Here is a 22,069-nt window from a genome sequence, read left to right as displayed (position 1 = left end):
TGAATGTAAGGGTATATACATGTTTTTAGGGTGAACCTCCGCTTTAACCACTTAAGCCCCGGACCAGGCAACTTTTGCGATTCGGCACTGTGTCACTGACAATTGCGCGGTCATGCGACACGACTCCCAAACCAAATTGATGTCCTATTTTTTCCACAAAGCTTTCTTTTGGTGGTATTTGATCACCTCTGCGGTTTTTTTTTTGTGCTATTAACAAAAATAGAGCGACAATTTGGTTAACATGTAGGGGTGCTAAAAGGGGTTAAGTGTGTCCTAGGGAGTGATGCTGTTAGGGGGCGTGGCTACGACATGTTACTGATCCCGATGACAGGGAACAGACGATCAGTGACATTTCACTAGGAAGAACGGGGAGATGCGTTTACACTGACATCTCCCTGTTCTTCAGCTCTGTGATCACAGGACACCGGCGGACATAGAGTCTGCTGTGTCCTGAAGTCAAGGAGCTTGCAATCGATCAACCGGCAGTGCGCGCGCGACCACAAATGGCGGCAAATTAAAGGGGATGTACCTGTACGCCCATTTGCCCAGCCGTGCCATTCTGTCGACGTAAATAGGCGGTCGCCAAGTGGTTGATAAAAAAAAATAAAGAAATTTAAAGCACCAATGTGCTTCCCTGGTCTGTTTTTGATTATCCACAGTCCTTATTTCGGCAATTCAAGAGATGGCTGCAAAGACCCCGATTTAGTGTTTAGGCTTTAGAGGCACTAAAAATTCCAGTGCACTAGTAAGAATGGACTTGGTGGCAAATGGGAAGATGCTAGCGCCACTTTTTCTTCATCAGACACCTCCTATATATATATTACACACACACATATACGTACGCCGAATGGCAACAATGAAAAATGACAAGGAGGCACAATTTATAACAGGCCAAAAACACATTACAACTTAAACAAACTATGCATACGCTAAACATAACCGATGTCCCAACGTACTTTTGCTGGTCAGTAGGGTTTTGAATGATGGTCTTCTCTCCATCAATAACATGTTGTTTTAACTGATGCGAAAGCATTCCTAGGATGAAATACACATTACGTACACTGAATATATATAAAATAAAATGTACTATGTTTAAGAAAACCTCTAAAAATGAACAACCAGATCCATTTACTATAGAGGGGTACAACTTCCACCTCTACCTCCGGGCATGCGTTGTCCCACTCTGAGCTGCATGACAGCTTCCAGCTATTTTACCCGCTTCCCAGATAACAAATAGATTTCCTCCTAAGGGTCCATTCAGAATAGAGACATGTTGCACCAGAAGTGGCGTATGTCACCTCGATCGCCGAGGTGACCCATGTCCGGAAGTGGGAGCAAATACCGGTATTACACAAGTATCTGCTCCCACCTCCCCTATGAAAGGTGCAAAACGCGACACCGGGCAGCGTTGAAGGGAGGATTTGAAAAAGTGGAAGTTCCATTTTTGGGTGGAACTCCACTTTCAGTTTCAAACTCCTAGCTGGTCTAGAATCTCTCACTAAGGTAATAGAAGATAGCGATATTGAGAGTCTGATGAGATTCATATATCCAAACATTTAAATGCAAGAATTACTCAAATGGGAGTACATTCATGAAAACAAATGCATGACATCTCAAGTTTATTTCGTCCTCCAGCAAAGCATATAAAACGGTTCACAAAACATATTGGAGATTAGTAGTGATTGAGTACACCGAAAGAACAACTTAGTAGTAATGTCTTAGCAAGAATAAAGCCATATAAAAAAAAAACGAAATCCGATTTCAATTTTTTTCCCTAAGGCCAGAATGAGAATAGTTTAAGCAAATCGATGCTCTTGGTAAAGAAGGTGCCTTTAGGTTTCTTCTCAGTGCCAATGGACCCAGATATAAAAATGTAGTGCGTATATTAGCCAAGTGCTTGCTCGATGCATGCAATGCAGCCGACAGTGCTGTGTTTGGCCAGCGCATATGTAGTACTCCGTCTAGATTTCCAAGAACAGTATTGTGTGTGTGCCTCAGGCAAAAAATAGTGCCACAGAAAGGTCATTGGACCATTAAAGGGGTTGTAAACGTTTGTTTTTTTATTTTCTAAATAGGTTCCTGTAAGCTAGTGCATTGTTGGTTCACTTACATTTTCCTTCGATTTCCCTTCTAAATGTTTTTTCTTTTATTTCTTGGTTTAAATTTCTCACTTCCTGTTCCTCCTCAGTAAGCCGTTCTGGCTGACTAACCCCCAGGCAGAACGGCTCGGATGATGGGGGCAAGCTTACTGAGGAGAAACAGGAAGTGAGAAATTCAGACAAAGAAAAAAAATCATTTAGAAGGGAAATTGAAGGAAAAGGTAAGTGAACCAACAAAGCACTAGCTTAAAGGAACCTATTTAGAAAATAAAAAACGAACATTTACAACCCCTTTAAGCAAATGTGCTGGCAGGGCACAGCACCAGCAACGGCCACTGAAAACGCTGTGTGGAGAATTATAGGATTTTCTGTGTGAAGTAGGAAAGTAACATGCATTACATACCTTCAATTGGATTACAGTTAAAAGAAGGAGAAATCTTGTTCCATGCTTCGGTTACTTGTGTGTTCTAAAAATGAAAAAGTTGAATCAATCTTCTGGCATTTTGCATACAACACTTGTAACTAGCATCCATATGTTAGACAGGACTTTAGTCAGTGGTAGGAAGCAAAAGCCTTACACCAATGCCCCATTAGCACTACCCAAATGAATACACCAAACGTTTACCCCAGGTTCACACTTCTGCATTTACGTGGGTGGGATAGCCCATTCTAACGTCGACTAAGTAATGCAGAGACAGTTTTTCTTTTTTCACTTAACCTAAAACCCTTCTCATCTGTTCATGAAGCAAAAAAATGACAAAAGGGTGAATTTAAAAGGCTGGAACAAAAATAAGAATGTGTAAAGAAAAGTGGTAAAACGCAACTCCTAACAGACAGCAAATGAATACCAGGAGCTGTCCCTGTCATAATAGGGCCATTATTTTTCTAGCAGCTTGGACCACCAATTTAGAGCACTCAGCGACAGTAGCGCTGATTGGAGAGACTGGACCATTACTATCTGGTTGGTGTAATGGGTGACATTATGGCTGTCTCAGTGTAGTAAATGTCATTGTTTACTCACTGAAACTTTTGTAGACAGAAAAAACATCCACCACTGGAATAGTATGCTGTCCATACTGACCACGGCTCTCCATTTCATAAGGCCATTTATTGTTACACTATTTTAAAAATGTAAAAAGTAACCACTTTTGCTGATAAAAAAAAACAAAAAAAAAAAAAACACAAACACACACCCTTATGGGTGATCAATGTACACTGCAAATATTTTAATAAACTTTGTGTCAGATTCCTAGCCTTTTCTGCTCTGAAGAAAAACCTGATTAATTGATTCTGTCAATGTGCAAAGTATTCTAATGGAGAAAAGATGCATGGCCTGTAAGCATCCCTTTAAAAACAATTAACCTTTTAGGAGCACTGACCCAAACAAAGATTGGTGGCACGCAACTTCAGGCATGGCCATCATCTTGGCAAAGCCACTTCCACCGTGGCGACCATCTTCGCCACAAAATCCACAAGGGAAAGCAGCTAGGTAGACACCCGAGTTCTGCAATGGCGGGCAGAAGACTGGGAGCCTCCCAGCTTTCCCACCCAAAAAGCCAAGGGAAGAAGGACCAGGGGGAAGGTGAGCCAACCTATTTCCAAGGCTTTTCCTACCCCATAAAAGGCCTCCTGCAGAACAACCAGTCTTCTAAACACATGTGGAAAGTATCCAAGGACACCTGGCTCAAACACAGCAAAAAATAAGAACTGTGGATGAATTCTCCTTACTCTGCAGGACACAGGAAACACAAGAACTGAGAAGCAGCCTTTGGGCCTTTTAAAATATCTGTGCTTGGGATTTCCATCTCTCATGTGACTGCCTGGGAGAATGATAACTTGGGGATTTTTTTGTTGTTGCAGATAGAGGTGCACCAAATGGAAATTTTGGTGCTGAAAAAAAGAGAATGCACTTGGCCAAAAACGGGAAAATTACGTTTAAAATATATATTTTATATAGAATGATAGTAAAAAGTCAGTTATAATATAATGAATTTAAATAAATATGAATTTATTGGCAGCCATTATTGGCCCCTCTAGCGCAAGAAAAATGTATTCCTTTAAATGATGTCTCCACACTGTTCTGTTGCGCTTCCATTGTGGCGTTAAAAATCCTGCTTGCTGCATTTTTGGGTCAGTTAAACCGCACCAAAAACTCCCCAATTAAAATGCATCAATAACACACCTGTGCTGCATTTAAGTCACATGACCTATGAAACACCATAAGCATAGTAAAATTGCTACAAAAATTGGCACCCTTTTCTCTGATCTGCAAAATGTCGATGACATTTTCAGCCACCAAAATTTCAGTGCATCTATAGTTGCAGAGGATGCCAAAAATATGACTTTGATCTTCGTACAGACTTCTGGAAAACAGTGAGCCAATCCCACAAACTGAAAATAAAATTTCTAGGGAAAAAGTGATACTAAAGTCTTTTTTTTCTTTAATAACAAACATGTTAAGAGTCACCTGCTCTGTGCAGTGGTTTTGTACAGATCAGCCCAAAGCCTCCTTCTCAGGTGCTTTGGCGGCGCTTTTGCAGAGTGCCCCCCACATCAAGAAGCTTGCTATGGGGTCACCTGAGCCACTGCTCTGTATGTCGATTCAGACACGTAGCCGCAGCTTGCCCCCCCCCCCCCATTGGCTTACTGACTGATTGACAGCAGCAGGAGCCAATCAGGAGGGAGAATTCCAGACAGCCAAGTCTCTCGTGCAACATCGCTGGATCAAGATGGGGCTCAAGTATTAGGGGAGCTTCTGCGTGCAGGTTTTTTTTTTTTATCTTGATGCATTTAGGAGAAAGAAAAAAAAAAGCCTTCTGCCTTTAGAACCACATTAAGGCACACCGTGTACAGAGATCCTCCAGGCTGCCATATTGCTTGAAGTTTAAAGAAAAAAAAAAAAAGACAGTTCTGCAGATTGAAAAGGTAATTCAATTACAGTATGGCTTACATAGCAATAATATTTGCCATTTTATTCCCTCCATTTGCAAATATTTTTCCACTAAAAGAGACAAAGGATATGTTCACATGTGCCACCTGCAATGCTGCAACCCTCTTTCCCTGTGGCAGGAAGAAGTTTCCCTACTAGCTGTAACTTAATTCAGCGTGGGGCCCTGCCCACATCATTCACACGGCTCTGTGTGTGAACACAAGCACCGGCATCCTTTGCGGTTGTCGGCTTGCAGTTCTGAACTACCATGACGCTGTGGTAGTTTATCAATTTCTTTCCGTCAGTGCATCTGCCTGCCCATGCAGGATGTATGGGTACTCAGATATACGGAGATCTGAAGGAGACACCAGCAATCTGATTGCTAGTGCAATGCTTTACAGGCTCCATTATTATTTAAATTTTAAAGTTTTTTTTTTAAATATCAAACATGTTATACTTACCTACTCCGTGCAGTTGGTTTTGCACAAGGCAGCCTGGATTCTCCTCTTCTCGGGTCCCTCTTTGCTGCTTTTAGTCCCTCCCTCCTTTGAGTGCCCCATCAGCCAGCAGCTTGCTACAGGGGTTATCCAAGCCGAGTCAGAGCTCTGTGTATCCATTCAGACACCCTCTCCACTCTGATTGGCTGACTGAGTTTGATTGACAGCCCTGGGAGCAAACAATCAGTAGGCGCATACTGGATGGCTGAGGGGATCATGGAAATTGCTGGAAGGAGAAGGAGCTCAGGTAGGTAATTGTGGGGTGCTGCTTCACAGATTTTTTTATCTTCATGCATCAAGATAAAAAAAAAAAAAACTTTTGCCTTTACAACTCCTTTAAAGATTAAAAGCATTGGTTAACAAACTATGATGATTACATAACTTGTTTGACTCAGGTTTTCCATTCCAAAGCCTGTCTTTTCCTTTTTTGCTAAACATATATACTCCAGAGGTCTTACTGCGTCTCCAAGTGAACTCTATGGAAATGGAAGAGCTAAAAGGAGAGCTGCCAGAATCAAGCATCAAACGGTTGCATTGAAAAAGGAATTGGTTACTTATTTTAGGAGAATTTTATACCTGATTTCCTGGCTTCACCAGGCGGAGAGCAGCTTCTGCACAAAGGTGAGCAGCCTTAACAACATCTGCTTTACGACCAGTCACCACAGACTCCTGAATCACAGGACAGGTAAAATTATCAGCCAACATGTTAACAAAATAACTTAAAAGCACATTAAGTCAAGACAACAACAATATAAAAAGGGATATGTTGATTTTTTTTATTTTTTTGCTGCAGGGATGTCAGTCTAATTTTTAGCCATTTAGAGTAATGGACAACAACAACAAAAAAAAAAAAATAATAATCTTTGTTCGGTGTCCCATACATGCTTGTTCCAGGTCAGTGACTCAAGTAGTGAAGGACACAAGGATGACATCCCATGCACCTTTAATATTAAAGCTGGAGCAGTATTTTCCCATTTTGTACCCATCCTCCTGAAGGAAATTTATTTTAAGCCAACTTTTTTGGCTGCATTATATCTATTTAAAAGAGAAGTATGGTTTTAGTTTTATTTTTGATTCATACTTACCTGGGTGGATGGAGCATCAGACCGATGCTCATTTGTCCCCCCACCGTCTCTGCACTGAGAACCGAGCCACCAAACATTGACGATGGCTCAGTTTTCACAGATCCGAGAGTAAAGCTGCTGACAGTCAGCGTCTTTCCTCTCTGCTTCTCCACACTCATTGGAGCGCTGAGCAGTGGAGGGGCAGGGAGAGGCTGTCTCAGCGGCTCGCTGAGACTGCCATCAAATCAGGGCAGCTGGTGGATCCAGACTGATGGCAGTGATGTCAGTGGAGAGCGGACTTCAGACCGATCTCTGCTAAAAACAGGTCACAGGAGTGCAAAATGAATTACACTCCTGTGACCCAGAGGAGAAAAAGCCCAGCCGAAAAAGCTCAGGCTGGACTTCTTTTTTTAAGCTTTAAACATAGACATACATTTTATTTTACAACAATTAGAAAGGGCTCTGTTGCAGTTTGTGAATGAAGATAAAATAAGCACACTCCCCTTATCTGAGCACTTTTATAATGGATTCGAGTAAAACCTTGGTTTGTGAGCATAATTCAGTCCAGAAACATGTTTGTAATCCAAAGCACTTGTATATCAAAGCATTTTTTTTTTACAGGGTATAAAAGAGAAGAGAGGAACCTCTAAGTGTAGCAATAAGTTGCTAAAAGTTGTACCTTCATTAAATGTAACCATATTGCTACACTTAGAGGCTCCTCTTTTATACCCAGTTGTGATATGACGTTACTCTTATATCAAGACATCGCTTGTATATCAAGACAAAAATTAAAAAATGTTGCTTGTCTTGCAAAAAGCTCTCAAACCAACACTTTACTGTATACTGAAACACTATACAGTGCCTTACAAACTAGCTTTTAAATTTTACCAGGGTGGCTAAAAAGCAACGATAAAAAAAAAAAAAAATTGGATTTTTGGGATTTGAATACATTTTGGGCTTTTGGAGTAAAATTATCTAAAGATACAATAATTTAGTTTGGTTTATTCAGCATGAAATGGAGTTTTGTTATGTAGTATGAGGCTGTATATTCTGCAATTAATTTTTTTTTGGTAAAGTCAATGAATCCAAGCTTTGCATGCTGAGATAATATGCACTGTATTGATACAAGCACACAATTTCACAGTAACCATGAGATCAAAGTTCAGGAATATTCCTTAATCCCACTGTTTTGCAAATCCATGTACACTACAAAACTGTATAATTGGATCAGTTCTAATATTGCCATTTTACTAACCTGACAGCTTAATAGTAAACCTTAAAATTTTGTTTGCACATATTAAAGATTCTTACTACCAGCAAGAATAATTCCTTACATTTAAAGCGCACCTATAATTTTAGATCCATCATGGCAGCGCCTGTTAGCAGGCATCCACTTCCCTCACCTTGTTGTGTCACTGCCGCATCACCAGCTGTCCCATTAAAGTGAATGGGACCATCTGTGAGCCAACAGCGGGTCAGAGGAGGAGCCACTGTGGGACAGGGAAGACAAGTGCCCTTTAAAATGTACGATTTAAAATAGAGTGGATTTAAAGTCCAGCCTGAGCTTCTTCTATGGCTCCAATTCGTTTTGCACTCCTGTGACCCGTTTTCAGCGGAGAGCAGTCTGAAGTCTGCTCTCCGCTGACGTCACTGCCATCACTCGTCGCAGCGTGTCATCACGACTTTAAAGTTGGGATCCGCCAGCAGCCTTGATTGATGGCAGTCTCAGTGAGCTGCTGGGGGACAGCTGCAGCATCAGGTCTGATGCTCCATCCGAGGCAAGTATGAATCAAAAAAATAAATAAAAATAAAACCCATCCTTCTCTTTTAAATCAAGTCTTTTTACCAACGATTTAAATCAAATCCACCCCAAATCTTTCCCATTTTCCTTTGTGGACACCAAACCACTTAAGCAGCCATAGATGTCTCAAATTACAGCCAGTAAAACAGGGAGCAGCAGAGTTTTAAACCATCTATGGGCAGGCTATTTATACCAAAGTCAATCCATTTATTGAATTGGGTACAAACAGCATGTGGGATTTGTTTCATGTGACTATTGCCAGCGGCTTTAGCCTCTAGCAATAAACGCAGTGTTCTCAGGCAGTGATGGCTTCCCAGGAGGGATTCCACCAACACTGTGTTGATGGGGGAAAATCAAGCGATTTTCCTTTTGAGCAACCCAAAGAAATTCACATCTGGCCTGATCTAGTCTTTGATGAAAAAGGCCAACAGATTGTAGACAAGCTTTCCATTAAAATAAGACACAGGACCGTTCATGCACAGCAGAGGACAGGGAAGAATTTGAACCCAAGTCATGAATACAAAGTGTTCTTTGATTATACAAGGTGGAGATCTGTCCCACCTCTCCACTCTGCCCAATATCAGAACATCTTGCATTCACCAATAAAAAATACAAGGCAGGTTAAATTATGGCGGTGCTGAGTAATCAACTCCCTGTGGTCAGAATGCAGAAGGGAAGCGGCTTCTGCATAACACCCAATAATGAATTGTGCAGTCTTTGACAATTATTTTAATTACATTGCAGACTTTTCAGAACAAAACATACGCTTACCTTGGAGGCACCAACAACAAAGCTGTGGGCAACATTAGCAATGAAGCCATCTACATGGACGCCTAAGTCACTGAAATACAAATGTTAGCCATTACTACATTGATTCCATGCAACTGTAGTAGCCGTTTACTCAAAGGGTATGTTATAATGCATCCGCAATTCAAGTGACCTTTATAAACTGGTACTTCAAGCCACCTCTAGGTGCCTGCAGGTAATATCAGCTACTTTTTGGCACACCTGGGAACACTAACTGCAGGATATGCAAATATTGACCCCAGCTAGGAAGTCAGCGCTTTGAACTACCTCCTCTTGTCTTGCTAGTGTACCATCATTGAGCGGTGCCAAATTAAGGCTAGACTGCAGCTTTACCTTGCACTAGACATAAGGAACTACCATCTAACTAAAAGCATTAAACTCAGGACTGGATTTTAGGTTTAAAATGTTATGCTTCCAAGAGCAAAATGTGACAAAAGCACAGCAGTGAAGGGTTACGTTAAATTTAATTTTAAGAGACATGTCCGAAATATTCAGTTTGTTGAATCAACATCTCTATACACATTGTTCTACAAAGCTGTCACTTACATCTTCACCAGATCACCATTCTTCAAAAGATAATCTTGATCACTCTTCAGAGGGGAGAAGTGGCACACAGTGTTATTAACAGATATACTTGTTGGAAAGGCAATACCTGAAATAAAATACAATCCATGAGTCTAGACAAAGTGGTATCACATGGCACAGGTTTGTGCTGTAATCCAAGTAGCTTTGAAGTACCTTTTTTCATTTCCTTCTCCTTTTTGAAAATTTTGCCAGTTTCCTCCATTATCAAAGCATCTCCCTTTTCACAGAGGCTTAGTATGGAAGCCTCTGGAGTAGCTGCTTCCACGAGTGTACGCAGGACCCCTAAAAGAAAAAGCCACAAGGTTAAAGCGGATGTGCCATGGGAACAAAATATTAAAAGTCAGCAGCTACAAATACTGCAGCTGCTGACTTTTAATATTAGGACACTTACCTGTCCTGGAGTCCAGCGCCGATCGCAGCAGAGCACGAGCGATCGCTCGTCACTCTGCTGCTCCCCCCGCCATCCACGCTGAGGGAACCAGGAAGTGAAGCGCTGCGGCTTCACTGCCCGGTTCCCTACGGCGCATGCGCGAGTCGCGCTGCGCCCGCCGATTGGCTCACACGCTGTGTGCTGGGAGCCGAGTGTTCCCAGCACACAACGGGCGACAGACGGGATGTGACGGAATGCCCGTCTTTCGCCCGTATCGTGTGGCCGGAAGTGGGTGCAAATACCTGTCTTTAGACAGGTGTCTGCACCCCCCTCCCCCCTGAAAGGTGTCAAATGTGACACCGGAGGGGGGGAGGGTTCCGATCAGCGGGACTCCACTTTAGGGTGGAGGACCGCTTTAATTAGCTGAAAAACCTTCAATTTCGAGAACTGCATTGTTCTCAAAAGAGTAAGATGAGCACATTCACCCTCTTGTGTGGGAGATTGCATGCACAGCTTTATTATTCTACCAAAACCAGTCATTTCAGGACAATATATTCAGTATACTATTAACTCCCTTTAGGTCCACTTAAGTCTGTCAAACCAAGTAACAAGGAAAAACCATTCAAAGTTGATAAGATGGAGGCCATTCATTTTTTCTGATAGCAACAGAATAAGTGAAAAGGACCCATGTAACTATCTTAGGCAACATGTCAAGAATACTGGCATCTGTCACTTCTACAGTATCCTATTGCATTACCTCTTCGGCTCTTTAACCACTTCATTACTGGGCACTTAAACCCCCTTCCTGCCCAGACTAATTTTCAGCTTTCAGCGCTGACGCATTTAGAATGACAACTGCGCGGTCATACAACACTGTACCCAAATTATATTTTTAAAAATTTTTTCCCACAAATAGAGCTTTCTTTTGGTGGCATTTGATCTGCGATTTTTTTTGTGCTATAAACAAAAAAAGGCAGAAAATGTAAAAAAAAAAAAAAAAAATTACTTTTTGTAATAATATCCCAATTTATTTTTTTTATATTTTTTTTCCACGGTTTAGGCGGATACGTATTCTTCTACATATTAAAAAAAAAAAAAAAAAACGCAATAAACGTATATTGATTGGTTTGTGCAAAAGTTATAGAGCCTACAAACTAGGGGATAGATTTAGGATTTTTTTTTTTTTTTTTTTTTTTTTTTAACACTAGTAATGGCGGCGACCTGCGATTTTTTTTGTCAGGCCTGAGATATTGCGGCAGACATATCGGACACTTTTGACACAATTTTGGGACCACATTTATACAGCAATCAGTGCTATAAAAATGCACTAATTACTGTAAAAATGTGACTGGCAGGGAAGGGGTTAACACCAGGGGGTGAGGAAGGGGTTAAATGTATTCCCTGGGTGTGTTCCAACTGTGTGTGGGAGGGGGACTGACTGGGGGAGGTGACTGATGCTGTGTCCCCATGTACAAGAGACACAGATCGGTCTCCTCTCTCCCTGACAGGACATGGAGCTCTGTGTTTACATACAGAGCTCCACATCCCTGCTGTCACCGCCGATCTCGGGTACCTGGCAGACATCGCGGCCGCCAGGCACGCGCATCGGCATCTCAGCGATGCGCCAGGCACAGTGTTTTCCCGCTGCCTTTTACATTTTTTTTTTTTTTTAACAGTAAAACTGCCTTTTACATTTTAACGTTTGCTTGAGTCTTCTGTCCTGCTCTATACCATATACATCATTTTCTTGTCAATCCTTTTGTGCATGAGCTTTGTTTTGACCTCTGCTCAGTTAAACATGTCTGAATACGTTGCTGTAAAGGAGGCGTCAAAGGCCAACAAAGCTTTCAGCTGTTGGTGTGAGTGCTTGATAACTGGGTGTGGTGGTTTATCATAGAAGTCAAACCAAAAGTTCTACCCTCAGCTGTTAATTGTAGAAATGACTGTTGCATCTATCAGCACATTGTAAAATTGTACTAGTAACTAACTCATGCACCAAACAGGTTGTGTAACCATAAAATGTCCATCCACAAATGGAAGCCTATACAAGGGGATTAGAAGCAAAATCCAGCAGGAGCTACAGAGTATAAAAAAAGAAGAGCGGTGCCTCCAAGTGTAGCAATATGGTTACATTTAACAAAGGTACAACATTTAGCAACTCACATGGTCGAGGATTAAAAGGAGGCACATCTAAGTATGTAGGCATCCGTGGTAAAGTGGTCCACATAGACAGTTGCCCTCACCGCCGTCAGTCTGCAATTGTGATCGGGAAGAATACCCTGCAGTAGAGCGATCTGAAATCGAGGCTTGAACTGCTCGTGGAAGGGGCGACATCGATGGCGGTGAGGACGGTCTATGTGGACAGCTTTATCCCAGATGCCTGCATACTTAGAAGATGTGCCTGGTTTAAATCATCAACCATGCAAGTTTCTAAATGTTGTACCTTCATTAAATGCAACCATATTGCTACACTTAGAGGCGCCTCTCTTTTATACTCAGTTGTGACATGATGTTACTCTTGTATCAAGACATTGCATGTATATCAAGTCAAAATGTATTAAAAATATTTTGCTCGTCTTGCAAAAAGCTCTCAAACCAAGGCTTTACTGTACTCTATTACAGACAACGCTTCAAAAGCCCCCTATAGGTAAACGGTTCGGTGTTACCAAGGTCTTGTGCTAGCATTATTGCTCACTCTGGTGTGCACTGCAATATGTTAACGAGATATCAACGTTTTCACATGTAGGCACCACCATGCGTGCATGCGTGTGTACAGTCCAAGGCTCGATTCACACCTATGCATGTTGCTTTTTAGCGTTTTTGCAGTGCTTTTTGCGGTGCTTGCTGCGTTTTTTTGACTTGCGTTTTTACCGTGATTTTGCCTTTTAATTTTTTTTATATTTCATTTAACAACCAGCTATAAACAGGTTAAAAAAATGTAAATCGCAGCAAAAACGCGGTACTTGCGTTTTGGATGCGGGTCCATTGAATTCTGTTACATGCAAAACGCTGCTTTTTGCAGGGAAAAAAAGTCCCCGACCCTTTCCAAAAACGCAGAGGCACAAAAAAGCATTGATGTGAACATGTTCCATAGGAACCCATGCTGAAAAATGTCCCTGCTTTTCTGCAAAATGCACCAAAAAACGCATTAGTGTGAATCGAGCCTTACACTGTTTAGAAAGGAGAAAAATACAACGGTCTAAGGCAGGGGCCTCAAAACTTTCTAAAACAGACAAATTTACTGTTTTTCAGACTTTAGGAGGGCTGGGAGTACAAAAATGTCCCGCCATTGTTCGTATCAGAAAAATAGTACCCCATTATTGGCATCATTGGGAGGAATAGTGTGCAAAGGGCCAGAGACAAAGGCAAGCATCTGGCCCCTGGGCCAGTTTGGAGACCACTGGTCTAAGGGATCGCACTGGCAGTGTTTACAGAACATTCCTAAGTGCATATGATTTTTCAATGGCGTCATTCAAATTTTAGGGTTTAGGTGCATTCACTTGAGCAGCAAAGAGAGAAAATAGAATTCTGTGCATCTGGAATCCAATGAGATGATAAATAAATTTGACTAAACACGTGTGAACCCTGCTAAACCGGCTTTAAAGCAGGAACATCAGCAAAAAGTAATCTGGAAAGCATACAATTATCTATACTTCCCAGACAACTTCTCCTGCCTTAGAAAAGATAAATTGCAGTGCCAGTATGAATGAGGTAAAAAAAAAAAAACACACACACACACAATTAATCCCTAGACGGACAGGCTGCACTATTGGTTACCTAAAAAGAATTAGCCACACAACTAGTTATGTTACAGATAATCTGTCAAAGAAGGACTACAGCTCAAGTGATAAATATTGTGCCCTTCTACCTGCCCACAGGAAATCATGAATGACATGTTACTAAAGTGTGACTTTGACAACACCGACATAGAAAAGGAAGCAGACAGTTTGTACCTTTCTGAAGGGAGAAAAATCTGCAGAGAAGCAAAATATTTTAAGGCAAATAAACTGACCAGGAACCTGTTTAAATTGTTGGCAATGGTGTCCAGATAGACAATGCACATCTTTGCATAGCCGTGTTCCAGCTCCCCCTTTGGTTATGACCACCTAATTCAACTAAGATCTTACCATCATGTTTGACTCAGGCAGACAAATGTAGTGGAGGATAAACTTCAACATTCAAGGGGTAAAACAAAAATAAAATAACACACACAAAAGATAATCATTTCAGTGGGAAACCCTGCCAATAGATTCTAAAACTGTGCTCCAAAAGGTGTGTATAATGCCAATGGCAGCTTCCAGAATGTATAGCTGCAGCATGTTCACTATACACTCTGCTTACCAAGCCGTCATTATTTGCTTCCACAAAGAACTGGATTAGACGTTACTAGAGCTGAACACTCAACCACAGTTCTGCACAAAATACCCACCAAAAATTCAAGAGCACGTTTCTAACTGGTGGCAGGGGTGGCTCATTAACATGTTGACAAGAGGCATCTACTTACAGCCAACATTGTCAGCTACCTGCTAGAGCGATTCTGGCTAAAATGAGAATCACAATTATTTTGCTTAGAATAAAAAAAATAGAAAAATAAAATCACGATTCTCACGGTGTAACATCTTTCACATTATACACAAATTGGACTAACTTTACCAGTTTTTTTTTTTGCTTGTCCCAGCGATTGAGGATAGAACCAGCTTATTGCAAAAGCTGGCACCGAAGACATAGCACCGGGTATTCTCTTCCTCCTTACATTACACACTGGGGTACGGACAACGCCCAGCGTGCCAAGAAATAGAGGATACTTTACCAGTTTTTTTAATTTATTAACGTGTACTTTTTCAAAAAAATTGCGTTTGAAAAACCGCTGCGCAAATACAGTGCAACAAAATATTGCAACTGACACATTTTTAATCTCTAGAGTCTGATTGGGGTTGGGTGTTTCAAGTAATTTTCTAGCAGAACATTTTTTTTTTTTTTTTAATTGTAAGCAACAAATGTCAGAAAAGGTTTGGTCTTTAAATGGTTAAACTTCCTTCATCTACATTTCCTTTGATAAAAGAACGAAAAGATATTTTGTTTCCACTTATTCTGTGTTGTATTAAAACTTGGCAGACTGTCTGGATTTTGTTTTTCCAGCTGTGAGAACTCTCTGCACTTGTCAGAAAGAAGACATGTTTTGAAGATCAGAAGGGAAAAAGATCACGATTTTGATTCTTCACAATTAATCTGCCAGCTCTGCCAACACAGAAAGTTTTTTAAAATGTATTTCTGGACAGATAGGTAGGTATTCTATAGTCCATAAAAGATTCCAGGCAGAGTTATGCAGACACTGATGACAGCTCAAACAGGAAGCTGGGAGCTCACTGAATTTCTGGCAGGATCAAGACATATTTTTTTTCACTTTTTTAGGCAAAACAAGGGTAAATGTACATGCAAGGTAGAGATGTTGTGTATTACTGAGAGGAAAACATTCACTTTAATGACAGCATTTAAACATCACATGCAAAATTCATATGCCAAACTATTGGTCCATTGAACAGCTCCATTACCTTATTTGTGTACAGTTTAGGTCCCATTCACTTATTAGCAGACTATCAAAGGACAACTTTGGTACAAGTTGTTCTTTAGGGCATGCGCCACCCAGGCCCCCCCTTTTTCCCCTGGAGTGCAGGCCAATACTTACTCTGCCCCTGTTCCAATGATGTTCACTATGCAGCTCTCCCAGGGCCAATCCAACTTTTCTTTGAAAATCTATCCCATTAGGTCCTCTTCACCCTATGCATGCACACCACAGCCCCATTTGTTCCTCTGCAGAGAGCCAGACTCTGCAGGGTCGCTGAAGATCCTTATAAGCATGGCTCTGCATAGGAATGAATGGGAACTGAAGTCGTCTTATAGTAGACTGCGAGAAGTCAGTCCATTAGCACAGAAGAGACATGCAATAAAAAACGCCTACCTGCTTGCAGTCTTCTACAGCGAACGTTGGCTACACATGCACAGCTCAGGTTACAATGCCAGCCCTGTCCCTTTGTGCCAGGATGACTGACACCTTTGAATGCGCAGGAGTTGCATCATCCAGAGCTGGTCAATCAAGATGTCCGAAGTTCGGCATCCAGGGAGAAGATGCCAGTGATAAAACCAGTCCGTTAGATACAAGGCAAGTTTAATGACTTTAGTTACATATTAAGTTGCGACAGCTTCCAACACTCCTGGAAGTAGACAAGCGGCGCAGGCACACTGTAGTGTGCCACTCCTCATTGAGGCCGTGCCATCACTGCCAGATCCCACGTGCATGTGCGGGAGTGACGTCATTGCTGTTCCGGCCAATCAGAGCATGGAAGCTGTGGAAGTAACCCCCGGGCAAGATGTCAGCTGCCCGGGCGATGGAAGAGGACCGCTGCAGGGGTTTTGATCAAAGGCAAGTATTACATAATGAACTAGTATGCTATGCCATGCATACTAGTTCATTATGCTTGCAGGTGGCTTTTTTTTCCTGGGTTTACTTCTTTTAAAGTGGTAATGAAGATAGATAAAAGATCCCTGCAAAGTAACAGCATAATGTGCGAGTAAAGCAATAAAATATTACTAGCACATTATGAAAGATTTACCTTGAAACAAAGCCCTCCAGTGGCATGCTGTCACCACTGAAGAGGTTTCCATCTTCACCCCGTCTTCCTACCAGGTACGCGAGCTGTGGCCATCTTGTGACAAGGGAGGGGCGCTGAGCCACACGTCTGTAAGATGCAGCCAGCATGGCTTGGGATCGAGCTGGCAGGTGTGCCACCATAGGAAGCGGCTTCCCATGATGGGACACCAAGAAAAGGAGCCGAGAGTGCCACTTATGGACATGAGAAGAGTTTCAGGGCAGCTCTGTGCAAAACCACTGCACAGAGCAGGCAACTAGGACATGTTTGTTATAGAAACAAAATACAGGGGGTCCCCAGGTTACGAACCAGTTATGGACTTTCCTCCCGTTTGTAATCCGGAAATGTTCATAAGTCGGTCGCACATGCGCAGAACGACATTTACGGACATTTTCGGTGTTCCGTCGAATGCCGTTCTGCGCATGCACGGCCAATTATGGACATTTCCCGAGGCTCTGTCTGGACACGCGTGCGCAGAACATCAGATGGTCCGCGCAGAACGGCAGAGGGTCCACGCAGCACCTGGTTCGTTAGTCAGGGACCCCCTGTATAGGGTTTACTATCACTTTAAAGCAGAGTTCCAAGTTAATTGTGTTTAATAAAAAAAGTCAGCAGCTACAAAAAGTGTAGCTGCTGACTTAATAAACACACACTCACCTGTCCCTGGATACAGTGATGTGGTCACCCGAACCCTTCATTCTCGCCTCAAAATTTCAACTGTGGGCACCCGGCTATGACAGCTTGCGGCTTAATGTTCAGGCAATCTTCTGGGACCTGTGACATGTCCCAGAAGATTGCAGGGAGGGAGGTGGAAAGAACTTCTGGTCTGATCGCCTAACCCACTGGTCTCCAAACTGTGGCCTCTGGGCCAGATGCAGCCCTTTGCTTTTATCCAGGCCTTGGGGAACCATCTTCATCCAACGATGCCAACAATGTAGCATAATTCCCCCCACTGACACCAATAAATTTCTCCCGATCATGCCAATGATAGGGCACAATTCCTCACAGTGACACCAAAGTTGGGGCACAATTCCTCCCATGGACACCAACGATGGGGCATTTCCCCCCCCCCCCCCCCGACATCTGGATATTTTCTACTCCCAATGACCACAGTCCGGCCCCCCTTACATCTGAAGGACAGTAAACCGACACTTGGTTTAGAAAGTCTGGCGACCCCTAGCCTAGATGGTCCGACCAGACGTGGTAGTGGTAACTTGTCAAAACTAGGTACCCGCTCCCCCCCAAAAAAATTATGTGGCATAGGAGGGGGGTGAGGAATGCTTAAAGCAGAACTTCCCCGTTTGGGTGGAACTCTGCTTTAAGGCTTCATGTACACTACAGCGCCTAAATGAGAGCATTTTCCCCCAAAGCTCCTAAACTCAACTCCATAAAAGCCCATCTGTCCATGTACACATAGGCCATTAGGATCGTTTAGGTGCTGCTGTGGCTAGGGGAGGAGCAACCTCCCTCTCTCCTGAACGCAGAAGAATTGTGTTCAGGATAGGAATGTTTTGACCGCCAGGTGCGATTTTGCCACGTTTCGCGTTTTTCTGTGGCCAGGGTCATAATAGGCCATGTATATCTGAAGCCTTAGCGCAAGGGGTGCCCAACCAGTGGCCTGGTGGCGGGTGGAGCCCTCTGATGTGGCCCGCAACCCCCTGCTCTGGGATGGAATAAAATAGAATACAGTTATTAAAGGTGTTTATTACCACAAAAAAAAAAAAGTATCAGTGTATATATGGGCATCTGTTCTGCAGGGGTTACTGGGCTGTTTTCAAAGTGGGAGCCATAGACTTCCATTACCTGCGAGTTTGGTGTGATTTTCTGAAAGTGCACAACACCTACAGGATATAATAGAAGTCTATGGTAAAGTGCAGATAACCTGCAGGAAAGCCACAGGTGAAGTGTGCTGCATCTTTGATGTGGGTTAACAACCGTGTATCAGTGTGAAAGCAGCCTTAGGCTCCATTCACACCTAGGCGTATTGTCGCCTGTAGCGCGACGCTATTGCAGCCTGCAATACGCTGGAGGGGTGATTTAACATTATCGGCTATGGAGATGGTTCACATCTCCACGTCGAAACGCCTGAAGCTCAAAACAAGTCCCGGACCTTTTTTTCAGGCGGCTTTCGGCACAGCCGGCAATGTTGATCAGCGCGCCGGCGTATGTAGGCTTAAAAAACGCAGCGGTTTGTTGCGGCAAATAACACCGCAATTTGTTGCGGTAACATACGCCGCGTTTAGGTGTGAATGCAGCCTTAGGCACCTTTCACACGGTCAGTCCAACCAAATCAGACCCTCCATTCACCTCTAAGGAATGAAAGATGTAAATGGACTTGTCCAATCCTCTTAAAAAAAGTAGTAGAGTGGAGTGCCATCCACCCACTCCGCTGATTGTGGTTCGCGACCGGTTACCAAGTCGCTTAAAGGGGTGGTTCCCCCTTAAAAACAACTTTTTTTTATTCCACTGGCCCCCCACATTACAATCGAATTAAGGTTATTATTTTTTTTTTGCTGCTGTACATACCTTGATACAGCATCTTCACCCGTGCATCCGGGTTGCGAGTCCCGCGGGAGTGGGCGTTCCTCACATGCTGTTGATTGACGTTTTTCGGAAAAACGAGCTCCCCCCTGTCGCGTAAGCCACGTCACGATTGGCGAAAGGAGCCGAACGGCGAGTCGGCGCTATACTGCGCATGCGCATCGCCGTTCGGCTCCTTTCGCCGATCGTGACGCGGCTTACGCGACGGGGGGAGAGCTCGTTTTTGGGAAAAACGTCAATCAAACACATGTGAGGAACGCCCACTCCCGCGGGACTCGCAACCCGGATGCACGGGTGAAGATGCTGTATCAAGGTATGTACAGCAGCAAAAAAAAAATAATAGCCTTAATTCGATTGTAATGTGGGGGGCCAGTGGAATAAAAAAAAGTTGTTTTTAAGGGGGAACCACCGCTTTAAGTGGCCCCCGCTCTTCAAAAGGTTGGGCACCCCTGCCTTAGGAGGTCCATACAAATTATTCTGGCAATTACGTGATGCACAAGTTTGTCCTCACATTACATGGTTTTGGTAAAATTTTAAAGAAGGCTGGACATATGCGTATCAGTTTTCTTTAAAGTATTAGTCCATGCAAAAACGGAAATCAATGAATCTATAGACTCCATGGATGCAACACTAACCTAGCCCTGTAAAGAAAAAAGGAGTATACATTTTTATAAGCTGCCCTGACTGGATCCCACATTGAGCTGTCAGCCGTGGCTTTCATGTGGAGGCGGGTGCAGAGGACACAGCCAACAACGGAAGCCCCATAGTAAGTCGTTGTCGGCTGTGTCCTCTGTAGATCGGGTGGGGTTCTTTACAGGGCTAGATAGGTTAGCATTAGTGCTGGCTCACACAAGGCCGGCTTCAAAGTCGTCCAACTCTGAAACCGCCCCGTACAGCGTGACATGCAAAACGACTTCTGTATAGAAGTCAACCCAAGCCGCGCCAAAGTCGCCCCAAAGTAGTACAGGAACCTTTTTCTAAGTTGGGGCTACTTGAGTCGCTCCCATCAGAACGGTTCCATTGCAATGCATAGAGCGTGAGCTGTCAGGAGGCCAAGTCGCCTGACAGGTCGCCCCAGTATGAACAGCCACTTAGATCGGTGCTGTCTATAGATGCAGGGATTTTAGTTCTTGCATGGACTTCCACTTTAATCAACCAGTGGGTCTGATCGAAACTGAACGCTCCCCCATCCACACAATAGAGGCAAGTGGAAGGATCCTCCCGCATCCTCTACTGATAATGGGGAATACACTGATCAGTGCCACCGATGATTGGTTGTAGTGCTGATCAATCTTCCAACAAGTCTTGGAGAGCGATCAGTCATTAGATGAACTTCTGTGGAGCGGGACCGGCCACTGATGACTATTTTAACCCATCTATGGGCAAATGATGGTTATACAAGGATTGGATTGCAATGTACTGATATCAATATAGTAATAAAAACCTGACAGGGCCTCTAATCCTTCTATATTAAAAAGGGGGGAAACTTTGATGAGGACTTGAATATCCCCGATGATGATGTGGTGGGACAGTCCCCATTGTAGTAGGACAGACAGGCCGGATCCGGTGACATGGAGGCCATCAGGCGGGCTCCCAGCACACGGCGGGCCCGGCAGACACGTGGGTGCCCGCGGATGTACGGATGCCGGAGAGGCACATGGCAGGCGGGACACGTGCGCTCCGCTCTCACCCTCCTCACCCCCACAGCACGGAGAGCGGGCCACCACCGACGGAGAACATACCTCCACCCGGGTCCCCTCCGTCACCCCTACCATGCCGGCCACACCGCCACCTTCCCCCCCCTTCGGACACTCACTGTTGGCGATGTCGCCCCCCATCTTGTATTTGGTGACCACAAGGTCCTCGGCAATGGTCTGCTCCTGCTGCTCATCGTCACCCGACATGTCGGCGTTCGGCGGTCTCCCCTCTGCACGGGAATTGCTGGCTGGAGCGCGCGGCGGACACACACAGCGCGAGGAGAGCTCAGGAGGCGGGAGCGCACCGCACGCGTCAGGTTGAGGGTCAGGAGAGTGGGCCGCACAGGATGCCGGGTGTTGTAGTTCCCACGGGTGACAGCTGACAACCTGCGCCACCCACATTTGTGCGCTCGCGGTGTACGCTGGGAGTTGTAGTCAGGAGGCGCCCTACAGGCTGGAGGAGGCTATAATGAGTCAGGGCGGAGGGATATGTGTTGGGGCCTGTAGTGTACGAGGCGTGTGGCGGTAATACTAGGAGACTGGTGTGGTAATAATCCAAGTGGCTGAGGAGGCCTCAGAGCCTGTGTGTCATAAGGAATGAGTGGAACTCACACCGGCCTACCTAACTGCTCTCCTATAACAGCTACAAGAAAACTACATGAAAAAGGTCAAAGGCATTTATAATGGACATAAACTCCATTGTTATATTGTATTACACAATGAGGGGGACTTGAGGTGATTGTAGCCATATTAGTGCAATTGTGACAGAGAAAATTGAGTACTTTTTTTATTTGCACTAACATATAATTTTTCATGGACGAGCTTTCGGGGTGTGTCCCCTTCTTCAAGGTCCAAGCAGTACTCAATGAGAGGAGGAACAGAACTTATCCCTGTGCTGTTTATCAAGTACAAGAAAACGGAGGATGTAGATAATGAAGAATAAGCTAAACAGAAAGAACAAAAAGGGGAACGATAATAATTGTAGCGCCCTCCTTTGTGGCATGCTAATCTCATGTGGAAAGTGAAGAGGCT

General features: G+C 43.7%; 1 protein-coding gene and 1 non-coding gene across 2 annotated transcripts in view; both read right to left on the bottom strand.

Annotated features, from left to right (window-relative positions):
• The window catches only part of PA2G4 (proliferation-associated 2G4), a 29,704-nt gene extending 8,318 nt beyond the window's left edge, over positions 1-21,386 (bottom strand). The window contains exons 1-7 of the mRNA XM_040341091.1: positions 21,157-21,386; positions 9,936-10,064; positions 9,744-9,849; positions 9,162-9,231; positions 6,102-6,194; positions 2,503-2,566; positions 957-1,035 (exon numbers count right to left, since the gene is read on the bottom strand). Of these exons, the coding sequence (XP_040197025.1) occupies positions 957-1,035; positions 2,503-2,566; positions 6,102-6,194; positions 9,162-9,231; positions 9,744-9,849; positions 9,936-10,064; positions 21,157-21,244 (629 nt within the window). The 5' untranslated portion in view covers positions 21,245-21,386. The remainder of the gene's footprint in view (positions 1-956; positions 1,036-2,502; positions 2,567-6,101; positions 6,195-9,161; positions 9,232-9,743; positions 9,850-9,935; positions 10,065-21,156) is intronic.
• Positions 14,820-14,953, bottom strand: LOC120929767. Its single transcript, XR_005747468.1, has one exon. It is a non-coding gene; the product is annotated as a small nucleolar RNA SNORA57 (small nucleolar RNA).
• Positions 21,387-22,069: the final 683 nt, after the last annotated feature.

The sequence above is a fragment of the Rana temporaria genome, chromosome 2, assembly GCF_905171775.1.
Source record: "Rana temporaria chromosome 2, aRanTem1.1, whole genome shotgun sequence".
In the NCBI taxonomy this organism is placed as follows: Eukaryota; Metazoa; Chordata; class Amphibia; order Anura; family Ranidae; genus Rana; species Rana temporaria.
Note: the sequence above shows the minus strand (reverse complement) of the source record. Positions and strands in the feature narration are given on the sequence as shown.